Source organism: Drosophila mojavensis, unplaced genomic scaffold (assembly GCF_018153725.1).
Source record: "Drosophila mojavensis isolate 15081-1352.22 unplaced genomic scaffold, ASM1815372v1 contig_16, whole genome shotgun sequence".
NCBI classification, from domain to species: Eukaryota; Metazoa; Arthropoda; class Insecta; order Diptera; family Drosophilidae; genus Drosophila; species Drosophila mojavensis.
The window spans coordinates 7,971,790-7,988,093 of record NW_025318693.1 but is presented as its reverse complement, the minus strand read 5'-3'; the positions used below and the strand labels follow the sequence as shown (position 1 = coordinate 7,988,093).

Genomic DNA, 16,304 nt, shown 5'->3' with positions numbered 1-16,304 from the left:
ATAAAAATATTAGTTTTTATTATATACCTTTCACTCTTACCTAAATTTATTTATCATTTGGCTAAAGCACCTGCGTGAAATTCGATTGTAAAGAGAGAGTATTTAGAGATGAAATTTCTAATGATATTTTGTAACGCTATGAATTGCAAATGGGAATATAAAATAAAACAGAAACTGAACCAGCAATGGTTTATGTTTTTGATTTCGTTTTCATTTCCGACTTGTAATTCACGTTGCACTGTTGTTAATTACACAACATATGTTGCATATAGCATATAGATATACATATATGCTTAGACCTGTTCTGCCTGCAGCTATGGGTCGTACTCTCCCTGCTCTCTGCTTTTCAATTAGCAGTTTGAGCTGTGCCAAAAATATTTTCAAAAAGAAAAAGCAATTATTTTTATGAATGCATGGCAAAAGTTTTTTTGTTTTATTTTTGCGAAATGGATTTTAAATTTTCAACTATATTTTAATATAGCTAACGAGTGCTCGTCTTTTAATTGATTAATTCTTCGGCTGCTGCGTTTGATTAAAGAAAATATTTCTATATGCAAAGAGGTCAATTGCTTCATATGGTAATTTGGCATAGACACTATGTATGAAGCGCTGCAGAACTTTTTAGTTTAAGTATGATGTAGACCTTGAGAGGCCCGTCTGTGCTGCTGGCATATGTGACTATGTATATATATATTATAAATAAATCTACGTATAAGTAGTATATATATAGAGAAATTTCTGCACTTACAGTTCCTAAAAGATAATGTCACTAACTGTTCACAATAATTGCTCTATGCAGATGCCAGTTCAGGTGAAATATGAAGACAAGTTAAATAAATATTTTAATAATAATGAAATAAATCAAAACATTTTATTAATAATAGTAATCTTTTAATTAATATTAGTAAGAACTGCAGTTTAAGTTGAGGAATGTATTTGTTGTTGCTATATGCATAATCAATGTGTGTAGAGAAACCCGATTAGATTCGCTTATTATTCGGATGCATTGTGTGCTTAAACCCTTACATTAAATTATATGACTTTTTAATAGAGCTATAAGATAGTAGATAGTAGCAGATTTCTTACGAAAACTTCCTGCATGTGCGGCCAATTTAACATTGCTGTCTATGTAATATAAAGATAAGTGTAACAGTACAATAATATTGGTCCAGCTAAACAAAAACTGCAGTCTTGTTGGGTGTGCCCGACTAGATTATACCTTAAATTAAAAACCTGACTCATTTTAATAGACAAATAAATTTAAGCAATGGAGACATATGTCATATTAAAACTGAATATAAAGATCAACCAAGATAGATAATGCTCAGACCCACGCCGAATGATAAGAATGACTTGCCGAACGGGACAACTCTGTATTAGACGGGATGCAGATAAAAAATAATTAGAGAAATGTCAGGGAGAATGTTGTTAGTAAGGTTTGGTACTAATTTAGTTAAATTTTAAACTTCAACGAGAATAGTTGTGTTGTATAGCTAAATTTATGATGACTTGATGTAAATTCGGTTCGATTATTTTCGAGATTTAAGCAACGTTCAAAATTTTAAATTACGGCTTAAAAAACTTATTCAATTGGTTAAGGGTATGAAAGATAAAAGGTTATCCAAAACTAAAAGACGCTTGATTTTGAAAACTTCAGCCAAAGCTGCGAGCTCGAGTGTTCAGCGAAAGCTCGATTCTCATGATCAAAGAGAATTAAAGCTCTCTTGGCTTTGCCTCAATTCGAATATTTTATTGCGCGTGTTGGGTCGTATGAAACGCTCTCTTAGCTTTTGGCCCGGCACGGCCTCTTAAACGCCTGGTAAACGCCGCTGAACCGAGATGGCTCTACAGATGCTGCAATACTATCAGATTGTGGTTGATCTCAGCTGAAAATAAAGAAATATATTAGTTTTTAATTCAAAGATCTTATCAGACTTTGGCTTTACATATTGATATTCAAGAAAAGAATTGGTGACCTGAACGAAACGTCAAATCGGCCCTTCTAATCATATTTCTACACACTGAACATTTTTACTTGATTTAAAAATAAAATATCTACAAGCAAGCTCCCGCCAAAACAGATCCAAACCAATATTTCACGATCACCTCTCTTCAGTCGCGCTCTTCGTCTCAGATTCGCGCTTTGCGAGAGTGTAAGCATACATGTGTGTGTGTGAGTGTGTATGTGAGATGTCGGTGCTCGGCGTGTGCTTCAAGTGCTGAAACTCATGAACGAAAATATTGCGCTTGATAGTCGGGGAATCGAACTCGAAAGAGCGACAACGCGTTTTAGATTTCTTTTTTTTTGTTTTGTTTTAAATGTTTGTTTTTTGTTGTTTCTCGTCATTTTTATCGTCGTTAATTTTGCGCGCGCAACGACTCGGCAAATTCGGAAATCCTGACAGCTTCCATCTGCAATAATCAATAATGTTCGGCTACGCGACGTGACAATTAATGCTACTAACGGTAATAATACTGATCCTAACAGCATGGATATGAATCTGCAAATTATGCTTGCTGCATGCATGTGTATGTGAGTGCCTGTGTGTGTGCGAGCGTGTGTGTGTGCGAACTTGTATGCAAATGAAATGGTCAACTTTGAGTCGGTCATAACCTTCTCTAGATGCGATGATAAGAAAAAGTTAAAATAAACAAAAATGTAAAAAAAATTTAATTATATAAAACAAAAAGTTTTATAATGAAAAAAAAAAAAATGCAAAAGTTGTTAAAAGTTAAGTCGAGTGTGCAACAAAATAAACACGCGAAATGCATAAAAGTCTCTAGACACACACATATGATACGAATATTAAATGTTCTTTTGTGAATTAAAACATATTACTTTGGCATTCAACTTGAAGCTAAAAAGTGTACAACAAATTATTGTGCTTACTGTATCTAAACGTTTACTTATGTATCTGTGGCACGCAAAGAATGAAACTAAAACACTGGATGCGACAGCTTAGCCATGTGTATACACATACATGGATCTATGTATCCAGACGCACACGCATATATCTGTATATACACATACATACATATATATCTCTGCATACATACGTCACCTCAGCTTTATCACTGTTTGCTTATGGTTCCAAGTAGCTATCTGTTGCTAAACTTTTCAAATCTTTCTTTCACCATAATTCTTTTATGATAAAATTACTATGAAACTACAATCAGCTGCCGGCAACAGCAGCAACAGCAACAGCAGCAGCAGCAGCAATCTAAAAGCATAATTTTGATTCTCGTTCACGAATTCAAATTGCTTTCTGTGCATTGTTCGTCCTTCTGTATAAAGGCAAAGGATTTTTGCTTTGGTGTACTTTGTAACTGTTAACTGTATTTATCACAATTTTAGACGTGTGTTGACCTCCTCTATTGACTAATCAGGTTATATATAGATGCCTCTTGGGGGCATGGCAGATCTGAATCAGATCCGTAGATCTAGAGTTTGACTAATTATGATATACATATCTATGCCTAATTATTCAGATAGACTTATAGATGATAATAATAAATTTGCATGCAACTAACAGTGTTTGAAACGTGAGCGAGTATCATGCAGTCGGTAGCGATCGACTCTAAAGTTCTTACTTGTTTTGTCTATCAATTGTTGGTTTATTCTGCGTGCGGCAACAGCAGCAGCAGGGGCAGAGGCAGAGGCAGCGGGCACGGCACCATCGAATTTCAATTAACAAAATAAGCAAAGCACCAAAAATATCAGCATAATAGAAACATAATTAGCCATTAGCCCCGTACCGAGCCCGAGTACAACAGCGCCGCAGCGTAGTCGACCGAGCCACGTTCGCTGCTCACAAAATTCGACCACAAATTCACACATTGTTGCACGTGCTCCGCTGGCGGTTGATTGACGACTGACAGCTTCAGTAGTTGAAGCAACTCTACGGCCAGCGACAGCCCGCCATGCAGACGGAGTCGGCAATGGAAGCAGCAGAGGACCATCAGCTGCTACGAACAATCGCATTGCGATCGGACCGCACAGGCGCTGATATCGATGCGGATGACAGTGTCCTGCGATACTCACTCAAAGGAAGTCCGCCGGAGCTCTACTCGCCCAAGAAGGAATTCATCTACACGCACGCGCTCGTCGAGAAACAGGTAAATACCGATCCAACATAGAGGCGCGCCTAGCCCTTTGCATTGCATACAATATATCGGTCTTTTCTTTTATTTCTCTTCTTTTTTTATTTTTGTTACTTTTTTGGCTGCCCTCTCAAAGCCCAACTTAATTTATTGCTTCGATTTCGCATCGATTTGTCGAGTTCTTTTATTTCTTTTATAAATTCAGTTGATTTGTCGCTATTTTTTGTCTGCTTCGCTCTTTTTTGTTTTGCCTTTTTTCGCTTTATTTTTTTTGTATTTACTTTTTTTTTCCATTTTAAGCAAAGCTCAAAGAGACAAAGAAAGCGTCGTCGCTATGACCATCGCATTTGAATACACACGCTTCGCTACACAGACAGTGAAAAAATAAAATAAAATAAATAAATAAATGAAAAGAAAATAAAATTAAAAAATAAAACCAAAAATTTCAATTTCGCCCAGTTAAATTGTATAAAATTGGATAAATAGAGAGATATCGCCAGTACCCCCCAGGGTATCACACGAGTACCCAGAGCTGGCAGGGAAAACCATGTTTAGAATCTAATCAATGCTTACACAATGAACATTAGATGTAAGCAACTTAAGAGGCATGCTCGAATCTGGCATACCCTATCGCAAATTAAATATCTACCCCAAGGTATTATAGAAGTCCCCAAAGCTGACTTACATAAAAGGCATTACATGTAAACAATTTAAGGAGTATGCTCGACTCGCGCATACCCTATTTGAATATGCTGTGATTAGGGCTCGATCTTCGTACTGCAAAATAAATTTTGTGGATTTGAGTTAAGTTTACACTGCTCACATCTCCACTGACTCACTAACTGTTCGTGACGTTAGACACACTGCCTATGTACAAGAACCGTTCTATTTATGTATGTACAGCCAGATTAATGTATGTGTGCTTATGTTGAGATTGACCGATAAAAGTCTGCGCAATTTTTTCTTTGGGTACTTTAGAGACAGGTGCTTCCGTTGTCAAATTGTTTTCTCTTTTTTTTTTATACAATGTTTGACGATCCACCTAAAGCCAACATGCGCAGAAACTTCAGATGAATATGTCTTTTTTTTGTTCGTTGAGTTTTATAGCCCGACAATAAAACAATTGTATGTTTAGTTAATAATTTTATGGAAATATGAACTATGACTGTGATATTTTTCTGTTGATAATAACTTACTCATGCGACTATGCGGGCAAAATGAGTCCACTTTGGGGAGCATATCTGGATCATATTACTTATCATGAAAGATAATTGGATATCACAATATTGGCATGGCATGAATGAGATTTTCTGCAGCAGCTGCACTTGACAGCGTCGAGACTCTGAAATGAATGTGCTGCACATACTTCTGAACGATTTTAGATGAATCTGCAGAAAACACGACCTGTGTGCTAATTGCGAGTAATTTTGCTTTTCGCGAACTATGTCTGAGGTGTGAGAATTAGCTAGATCAATCTGCTTGGGTGACGGGACGTGACAGTTATATTTACCCATGTTAACAGAACGGAAAACTCCATTTGACATCCACTAGCTGCCGCTATTAGGCATTAGCCATTAGCATTTGATCAGCGTTCTCAACAGCTTTGGACGAGGATAGACGATAGATGTAACTGCTGAAAGGAGAGGTGTTGAAATTTCAAAAACAACACGAACCTGTAGTTGTATGTGTATGTAAATCGAATTAATAAATAATGTTGGTTGCGTATTAGGAAGTCGTTACGGCTGTCTGATCCGACTTATGTTTAATACTATTTATAGACTCACACACACATACACACACACACACATACGAGTTCTGAGTAAAAATGCTGATAACCACAAATTGAACTAAGCGTGCCTTTTCGAACTATTTCAATTCAGATGAAATATTATTTGGTTTCTTTAGCTTGTATGAAATTGAATTTTATTTTTATATTATTCTGGTTAGTTTTGTGTCGAGTTTTTCTTAAAAATAAATTGTGTCATTTATTGTGTGGCGCCATGAGTTCGAAACACTTGCTGTAAGAGCCTCGATGCTGGCGCGCTCTAATTTGTATTCGAATACAATAATATTCACATACTGTTTAGAATTTGAATATGCATGTAGTATGTAGTATTTCGGTCGTGCGACGTGTTGCTCGTGTTTCTCAGCATTTTGCTTATTTTTTCATTATTTATTTTGTCTACTTTAAATAAATACGAGTATAAAGAAAATTTCAGTTCGTTGACATCAAAAAAATGAGGCGGGGAAACAACAAAAACAAAAATTTAAAAATAAAAATAAATAAAGTAAAAACAAACTTTAAGAAATTGAACATTTGTCTGTCAGCCTAAATGTAAAAAGAGACCCGAGACAAGAGACCGACTAGTAGAGACCCTAAAGTCAGCTTCCAATAAAACTTATCATAACTTTTGCAAATCAAAAGCCTAATTACTTTAATAGGATTAAAACACATTCTTATCCTGATCTACAAATTATTTTAATGATGATTATATTGGGGATTGATTAGTGATATGCAGCGAATTCAGGGTATATGAAACAGTTTCAGACTCAAGCTCCAGCACGAAAATGTGTCATATATTGTACTTGAAAATATTCCAAGTCCGAGCGCAACTTAAAATATGATGCAGGAAGCGAAAGGTCTCTGAAATTATTCTGGTCACCTCTTTAATGAACATCTTACCTGTTATATCCATCAAGTTTATGTAAATATTATTTAAATGTTTGAGGGTGTGACCAGAGAGCCCTTTGTAACAACAAACAATTTGTCAGCAGTATAAAGCCTCCATAAAAAAGGGGAAAAAAAAAAAACGGGTAAATGATTTCAGCTGAGAAAAAAAAGGCTTAAAAATACTCGTAAATTCAAGTGTTTTTGCTGCTTTTTTTTTTGCTGGGGCGTGACTTTAGGGTGTTGTTCACAGTTTTTGCTGTAGTTGTGGGTTCAGAATTTTGAATTTTCGGTATTATTATGAACAATGTTTACGTGCTCTGCAAGCCGATGAAAAAACAAAACAAAACAATATATTGTACCAGCCCACGATCGTTTCTAAAAAATAGTACAATAAAATAAGGGGGCAACAAAAAATACAAAATGCAAACAAAAAACAAAAAACATAAATTCTCAAACAATTCCATGTTCAAAAAAACTGTCAAAGTAATTAAAAAATTATAATAAACCGAATGTCAACGAGAATAGCGGCGCGGCAGAGATGTGAGACGACAAGTGTTCGCTGTTGATATTAATTAATTCTTTTTTAATTTATCAGTCAAGATTAATGCTAAACATTTTCAACCTAGTGAACAGTTGGTCTTAAAACTGATTTCTTTTTGTTTGTTTGACTTCGTATTTTGCATTTCGCATTTGAGATTTAAGACATCAGATTTAAGACTTCAGATTGAAGATTTCAGTTTTCAGATTTCGGACTTCGAGTCTCGTTTCATTTCATTATTTTATTATGGATATTTAGCTGGCCATTTTTAGCAAGGTATTAGCATAATTGCTTACCAATGTCCATTCCATTCAAGGCGAAAACACCTTTAATAATTGTGTGTTTAATTTTTTAAAACATTTGTTTTGCTTCTAATACCCTGGACATATGCATAGCAGGTTGTTATTTCTATGAACTCCGACACTTAACTGTTTGTAGATAGAAAACGATTTGTATTTTATGCTGGGTATTTGCTAGTCGAGCACTCATTAGCTCAGTATATTTACAAATATTTTATTGCTACTTTTTGTTATTTTTTTCGCTTAGCTGTCACAAGTTGTGAATGAATTTTCGGCAAATCGATTTTAGTGTTATTAGGTAGAGACATTTGAATTTTGGTAAATAATAATTTGTTACACTGATTTGCTGGCTTACATCAAAGCCAGAACCCGCCTATAAAGCTGAAAGATTAGCCAAATCTGGTTTGTTGTCCATTGGCTCGATGCCTTATTTGGTGTTTAGTCTTTTGTCTCTATTTTATTTCTCTTTTCCGGCCGCCTCATCTATAATGCCCGAAACCAGAAGAAACGCTCTTAATGATTTTTTATTTATTTGCTGTCGTTACGGCCTTATCTTATGTATTTCTGGCCACATTCCGCTGGAGCGTGTTACATAGCTTTACATAATTTCATTATATTTCACTTTTATGACATTCATTTAATTATTTTATATAAACACGGCTGTCAGCACGCCCAGTGCCGCGTGGTGCCGGTGGCATCATCATCATCTGAGCTGGATCGTCAACATGGCCACATGCGAATCAATGACATTATCGAACCCCAGCACTTTGCTTTGCATATAAAGTGGAGACGCGCCGCAGCAGAGGCTCCAAGGCGCACCACATCGTCTGTATTCATATGCTAAACCGACTCGGACTCGGACTCGGAATGGGACTGCCTGAATTCAGAAGTCAAAGTGGCTTAGCCTGCCCTCATCTCTTTATCTATCTAAAAGCAATATTTCGATGCTTTGGAGCATCAGCGCATTATCATTGTGTGCGTATGGGTGCAGCAGTTCCATAAACCGAACCGCAAGCCGACCTCAGACTCCATCGGAAATGTGAATAAAATAAATAACAAAATATTTAGCCACAAATTCTTTAATAGCTTGGTTCCCAAAAATAAAAAATAAAATACCTATTTTTTATTTTCTTTTATAAAAATTTCAAGGAGTCCGCCCTGAGCTGTCGGTGTGTCTTGCTGGTATGTGTGAGGTGGCCTTTGTTTCGATTCCAGAGAATTAGACAAAGTATTGCGGTTTCATGTTGCAGGCTATGTGCGGTCAATGGGGCGTTATTTATACATTTGGTAGCCATGATTTATGAATCAGGATGAATGGGCATTGCTCATATACATAGGCCATACCCGATCCTGATGCCCTCCAATCATTCCGCACATATACGTTCAACATTTCAATCGAAGTCTTCTGGGAAGTTCGACTCGTTTTGGCATACGTAACAGATATTGATAGTCTTTAGAGTGGCATTTATAATCGCATTAGAGCCCCACACCCTTTGGGATGAAAATCGACTAAGCCATCCATTTGGCCATTGGCTTTTCGGGGGCAAGACAAGCGACTATAATTTGCATATAAATTCGATTTATAGTCATAATTAAACTGACCAGTTTTATTTATTTGCATTTTCGTTGGCTCAACAGCTCAGCCATGGCTTGAGCGCAAATATTTCCGTGTTTGTTTTCCTTGCAGTTTGCTAAAGGACCACACACAGACACAAACGATAGTTGTCAGCGGCTTCGATATTCTAACTTGTCGGGCATATATAGCTATCACCTGATTGACGTTAATTTGCCAAACAAATACGATGTACGTCACTTTTGCCGGCAGCAGCAGTTATGCATATTTACTCAAATGGTTCACACTAGCGCTATGAGTGTGCGTGCGTGTAGATTAAGCATACGCCTCGCGGTACATGGCACTACCGACAGCCATATGATCGAGATCGGGTTTGCTTGCTGTTAAGTCAACTGAAGTGCCCCAATGGGGCGATATCACCAGATGAAACCAATGGGACCATCCCCAATCGATCGGCAGCGTCACAGCATCACTGCACCATCAGGCTGAACAGAGATAAGAGTCAGGGAGTATCTGAAAATCGGCACGTCTGCCAGTTCAGGTTCAGGTCTAACTATTTCCTAAACCATCGAGATTCTAATCGCGTTATAATGCGCTTTATTGATCTGCTCTATGATGAGCAGTTAAATGTCTATGCAAAACTCTGCTAGCCTTATCGCTTGCTGACAAAAGCAATCATCAGCAATGCAGTGGCCAATGTATATATACATATATGTATATATATGTATATATTTGCTATATCTTTCGTTTGTAGACTTATAACATATGTCTGCATCGAATGTGCATATGTATGTAAATATGTTATTAATTCAGGAATTATCCATATTTGCTGGCAGACTTGTGCTATTTAATATTTGGACAAGTGCATGTGTGATCAAGCTATATTTGCAGCTGTATGTGTACAGTTATTCATTTACACATTTTTCAAAATTTGTGTACTTTTTCACAGATATATATATATATATATAAAATATAAATAAAGTATGCATAACATTTTTGCACATTTAAAATTCGTATGGTAAATGCAATTACTTAGTGAACATGGAATTCTATTTACGCAAACCGAAAATCGAACGAAGGAACGATCGATTTGAAATCTATTTTCAACAAATTGTTTGCCATAAATAATGCTTAAATATATATACACATAATTTTATATGCGAAGAATTTCAAATGAACATGATATCGAAATTTTGCGATACTAAATGAAGTCTAGAATCGACTTGATATTAACTATGTACAGATATTTAGAGATAACTCCACGAATGGTATTCAACTTGAGCTCCACAGGTATACATACATATATGTACTTTCATAAAAATTATTTGATATGCTAACTGTGTTCAGGCATTTGTTGCTGGGCACAAGCTCTCAAAAAAAAAAAAAAAAAAAAAAAAAAAAAAAAACACACACACACACACACACACACGAGTATTCACAAGCTTCGGACCAAATGCTAAACAAAGTCATTGCCTTCAAATACATAACAACAGCAACAGCAACAACTGAAGAGCGTGAAGAGCGCGTCGAAATGTGTCAAAAGGCCCAAAGAAAAGAGCCTGAAAACCCTAAACACACTTATTAATTTTCGCACTCCAAACAATTGTAGCAATTTAGCCTAGGTAAAGTAGGCATGTCAATTGCTCAACAATATAAACAAATTACCGTGTTTCCAAGCAGCAACAGCACAAGCAGCAGCAGCAGCAGCAGCAGCAGCAGCAACATCAGCATCACCAAGAGCAACAACAACAGTTGCTGTTGTTGTTGTTGTTGTGCTAGGCTCTATTAATAATAAATTTGTTAACTTAACATGAGACATGCGCAAATTTGTCAAATACTGACGGGTTGATGGTTCAGAGTCAACAACAACAACAATAGCAACAGCAACAACAACAGCAATTCAGTAAAAGTTTATCAATGATCTATAACGCTGAAGTTTGCATACCCTCACACATCAATTAAGCCTTTCAGAAATTGTTGAACAAATATGTACAATTTCTTGATTATCATTTATATACATTTATTTATAAGAATAACAATTTTCGAATATTTTAAAGTATACTTTTGGCATTGGCTCTACAAAAGCGATGCAACAGCTGAGCTAGCTAATCGCATGACGACGCGTCGTAGGCCTACGACAGCAACAACAGCAACAACAGCAGCAGCAGCAGCAGCAGCAGCTGAGTGAAATTGTTTAAAAGTTTAGCCTTTTGTTATGAACTGATCGATATATATATATATGTATATATATATACATATATGGAGAACGCCTTGTTATTATACAATTAGTTGTATTTATATTTCGGCTGCTGCTGCTGCTGTCCCTGTCTGTCTTATTATTAAATAACCATTAGGCGTATTTAGCGCAAAACTATGAAATTTGGGTCAATACCAACGGACCAAGCGAGCAAGCAACATCGGCCCAAAAACTGGCACACGTGCTACTTGAGTCCGGCACGAGGGCTGCGGACGAGATTGTGGCCTGCGGGCTGGGGGGAGGGGGGACTGAGGTTAAGGCAGAGGCTGGGGCTGGGGTGGAGGCTGCTGTTGACGCTGAAATGGAGGCTGTTGCGTGGACGTGTTTATTATGATTACGATTATGTTATTGCCACGCCCGCGGCCTGCTCATTATCTGCTGTGGGAAGTCAACGCATCTGTTCTACATAAATATTGCAAAATTCATAAATTAGAGCCGGCTGGCCGCCAGCTTGCATTGGCAATAGCAACGCCAGCTAAACGAAGGCGAAAGTCTGAGGTTGCCTCACGTTGCATGCCGCCGCCATAGGCGTGCGTGAAGAATTCGAAGCGTGGGAACTTTGTTGCTCAGGTTCAGGTTCTCAATGAATGCCACGGGCCTACAAATATTCATATTTTCATTTTCTGTGTTTTTTTTTTGTCTTTTTTTTTCTTTTTTACATAGTTTTTGCTTTCTGCATTTAGCGCCTCGGCTTCGCTTGGCTGGCACTGGGTCGGGCGGGCTTTGTTTCGGGTGCCCCCGGGGCGCAGTTCGTGTTTATGGGTTCACTGACAAACCAGACAGGCAAAGTCAATTATTGACTAATGAAATCTGCAAAAGTCGCAGAAAAAAGGCAAGTGAAATAGAAACAGCGCAGTAATGAGTGCTGGCAGTACCCCCGCCTCGCGTTCGAAATTGATTGTTAACCGTAACAATTTTTGGGTTTGTAAACCTGCCAGGCATGTGTCAAGGAAATTGGGTCACACAACAAGAATCGCTGAGCTGCGAATAACTTGTTTCCAACATCCGAGCGACAATACCCATTGATATCCACCCACAGGTGGACTCTTATTGGATCCGTCATGCCAACTGGCCAAAGAAAAAGAAACAATACAGAAAAAAAAAACACACACACATACAGAAAACAGATAAAAAAACTATAAAAGCCCGCTCGAATCGTAGATCGATGGCATGATTGTGCATATACAATAAATTAGAATAAGAACGTGGTAAACATTGTTTTTGGGGGTCATAAATAGCAGCGGTTAATGAACGCAGTAAAAAATAAAGCAAACAGCAAACAATGCAAATTAATAAAACAACAAATTGGACGGGGGCAGCGTCTGCAAGATCGGTAGTAAAGCAACATTTATGCGGCGATTGATTTCCCAACTCGATTGCCTATGTATTTATTCCGCATATCAAGTTCAATAAAATGATCGATTTATAAGCCCGACAGCTCGAATCAGCAATAAACATGAAGACAATGCTAATGAGTGGAAAATACAAAGTGTCCACAGCTCAGTTCCTGGCAGACAAGTCTATGTTCAACGATAGGAGGAAATGTATGTGTGTATCTCTCGATGAGAACCTGGCCACATTCTACAGCTTTCTTTGGAATGCGCATTATTGTGTAGTATGTAAAATTGCAATTCATAAATTTGATTACCTTGCATTCGTGTCGAAAAAGCGTCGAGTTTGCTGGATTATCAGTTACCCTGTTTGCCGTGTCTTGTTAAACTACTGAAGCCAAAGGCTGACTTCTTTCTCTTGGCACAGCACATTTGCCAGACAGAGAAGAATCTGGAATATATTATATAACTAATTGTCACTTCACTTTCATAAGATTAGGCACGGATGCACGAACGCATACACATCAAATCTCTCGACGCATTTAACACGACGCTTGAAGTACAACTGAGAATTTTGAAGGCTGTGCTGCGAAATGTAAACAAAAAAAAAAAAATACAAATTTCGAGAAAGCTCTTAGAACTTTTATCGCCTCTGCGAGCAAGCGCAACTTAAGCTAAAGAGAGCGGGAGAGCAAATAAGATAATGCGTACGTCTCTTTCATATCCACTTGCAGTTCTCTTTGCTGTCCAAATCAAAGTAATGCAGTTCAGGAAATGAGAATTTAATTCTTGGGTATGGCGTATAGTCCAACCTAATGCAGTTGAGGAAATCAATTAAAACAATATACATTTTGATTGAAGTTCTCAAGTGCCCAACCTAATGCAGTTGAGGAAATCAATTGAAAACAAGTAAGAAAGCTCTAGTCGAGACTGCTCGACTACGAGATCCCCTGAACCCTTGGAGCAATAGATAATTCAATAATTTTTCGCGTCTTTCAGCTTATACAAGAAACACGCACACACACACACACACGCACGTACGCACACACAGGCATACATACACACACATGCATACAGACACAAACGCATACAGACACATTCATACAATACACAAACACATACACACACATACACAAACACATACACACACAAGCACCCACGCATAAACACGCATGGGCTGCAGTGTGCGCTTACTATGAGAACTTAATTGCTTAATAACTTTTTATATGAAGGTACGATCTTCATGAAACTTTCAGATTATGATTATAACATGAATATGCATGTAATTGCCAAAGCACAAGTCTCTAGTATTTGAAATACGCTTTTTACAAAAGTGAGGGTGAGGGGGTGAATTTAAGGGTGGGGGGTAAATTTTAACAAAAACCGAAATTGTATAAATTGCATATAAGCATACATTAAAAATTTGGAGACTCTAGCAATAAAGGTGTAGAAGATATAATTTTATAACTGGTTTTCGATAAGGTTTTTTATCGATAAAAAAAGATCGGGATGAGTTATCGATTTTTAATGATAAACTTGATATGCGCGCTGTAATTACGGACAATTTAAAAAAAATTTGAAGTCTCTAGCTCTTATATCTTCTGAAATCGACGCGTTCATACATACGGACAGACGGACAGACGGACGGACGGACAGACGGACAGACGGACAGACGGACAGACAGACGGACAGGGCCAAATCAACTCAGCTCGTCGCCCTGATCAAGAATATATATACTTTGTGGGGTCTGCCACGCCTCCTTCTGCCTGTTACATACATTTCAACAAAACCATTATACCCTGATTTCCCATTGAAAATGGGTTCAGGGTATAAAAATATAAAGTCTGACTAAAGTTCTCAGTGCCCAACCAAGTGCAGTTGAAGTTTTCGACTCTTTTAGCTGCGTCTCATTATACTTAGTTGGGCACACCCAACGAATGCAGCTCTGTGACTCTATGGAACGCACCTTGATTTGCTTTAGTTGGCTCTTACAGCCGGTTCTGGCACACTCAGTCAAGCTGCCCACTAAGGAAGTTGCGCAATTGATTCACGGACTCAAAGACAACTACAAGCACAGCCCTGAAGTGCCCACGAGCGTGCATCGATGACTGAATGACTGAAAATGAAGATGAATAATAAAATTCATAAAAATTAGTAAATATTAATATTAGTTGTTAATGTATGCGTATAAATGCCATATTAGCTCGCTTTATATATATATAAATCGAATAAATGCAGCGGCTATTAACCCACCTGCCAGTCGAGAATCAAGAGAGACGGACATAAATGGCAATGCGGATAGAGACGAATCCATAGATGAGCTCAATGCTGGCCAGTCGACTTCACGAAATTCGCATGAAGAGCGACGTTCGCTCCTTTTTGGTGCCAAATATTATAATTGGGGCTTGACCTTAAGCACTGAAGTGTTAATTGCTGCTGCGTTAATTGTATTATTTATATCATAAATAATGAGCTGCGAGCACTTCAGCAGCTGGACCCGGAAGCTGTAAGGCATTCTCTTGTATTTACAAACAACATCGTATTTTTTGGGGCCCGTTCTATCTTACATACACTCGCTAGTAAATCAAAGAGGGCATATTGATTTTCTGCTGGGCACGAAATATATTTATAAAAGTTGATCTTTATCTTGAGACACATACACGTATATACGGAGAAAAGACCTAGAATCCCAACGAATTTCATTCAATATCTATACATACTGCAAAATGAGAACTTTGAGCGAGTATCACACAATCGGTAGGACTCGACTCGACTTGTCTTTGCTTGTCTTCTTTTACACAATTCATGACACAGAGCAGCTGGACGCAGAGCTTAGGGCACAACTTGGCCTCTATGGATGAGTTTGCCCAATAGTTCTTGGTCTTTTGTGTAAACATGCCAAAGTGAGCACAAATGAGTTGTTGGCCCGCTTTGAGTACAATCGACAGCTGCAGCAATCTGTGTGGCGAAACGCAACAAGCGACAAGACTATAAGCAATATGTAAATACTTGTATTATTACAAGGTTAAACAGAATATCTTTATATATAAATAGATAGATAGATATATGCGTCTATATATCACATATTTAATGTCAAGTGCGTAAAACGTTCACGACTTTGACACATGGTTAAGAACTGGGGTGAAGACAAATAAATTTTGATGGCGTCAAATTGCCAAAGATATGAAACGGTTTTTTAATGGAGTTCACAGATCTTAAACATTCAGAATTGTGGTACGTCATGCTGCCACTAGATGCGATCTGCTAGATGATTTTTGTAAATTTGCTCGCAATAAGATCAACAACAACAATAATAATATAACAATAATAATAATTTCAACACATTTTTGATGGGAACTGTCAAAAAAATTAAGAAATTCCAGCAGTCCAGTGGGCATCAACATCAAAATCCCAAACTTCCAGTTCCAGTTGCTGCTAGATTCCCAATTCCAGTCTGAATCCGACTCTTGTTGCTGGCTGGCTGACGGCCTGGCTAATGAATATAATCTCTTTTGATGGATTGAACAGCGCCCA

The 16,304-nt window shown here is 37.6% G+C and overlaps 1 protein-coding gene and 1 long non-coding RNA gene across 7 annotated transcripts in view; one reads left to right on the top strand and one right to left on the bottom strand.

The window, feature by feature from the left end:
* Positions 1 to 493: 493 nt before the first annotated feature.
* LOC26528068 overlaps positions 494 to 16,304 on the bottom strand; it is a 41,056-nt gene continuing 25,245 nt past the window's right edge. For 2 of the 5 annotated variants that reach the window (XR_001449553.3, XR_006356636.1), the window contains one exon: positions 494 to 1,886. This is a non-coding gene — a long non-coding RNA (uncharacterized LOC26528068). Of the gene's footprint in view, positions 1,887 to 5,196; positions 5,549 to 5,611; positions 5,735 to 6,784; positions 6,885 to 16,304 lie in introns of those variants that run through there. The other 3 variants (XR_006356635.1, XR_006356637.1, XR_004364882.2) reach the window with 3 other exon arrangements.
* LOC6573064 (A disintegrin and metalloproteinase with thrombospondin motifs 20) overlaps positions 2,168 to 16,304 on the top strand; it is a 42,690-nt gene continuing 28,553 nt past the window's right edge. The window contains exons 1-2 of one of the 2 annotated variants that reach the window (XM_015166732.3): positions 2,168 to 2,466; positions 3,637 to 4,116. In XM_015166732.3, the coding sequence (XP_015022218.1) occupies positions 3,922 to 4,116 (195 nt within the window). In that variant the 5' untranslated portion in view covers positions 2,168 to 2,466; positions 3,637 to 3,921. Of the gene's footprint in view, positions 2,467 to 3,320; positions 4,117 to 16,304 lie in introns of those variants that run through there. The other variant, XM_032733579.2, reaches the window with a different exon arrangement.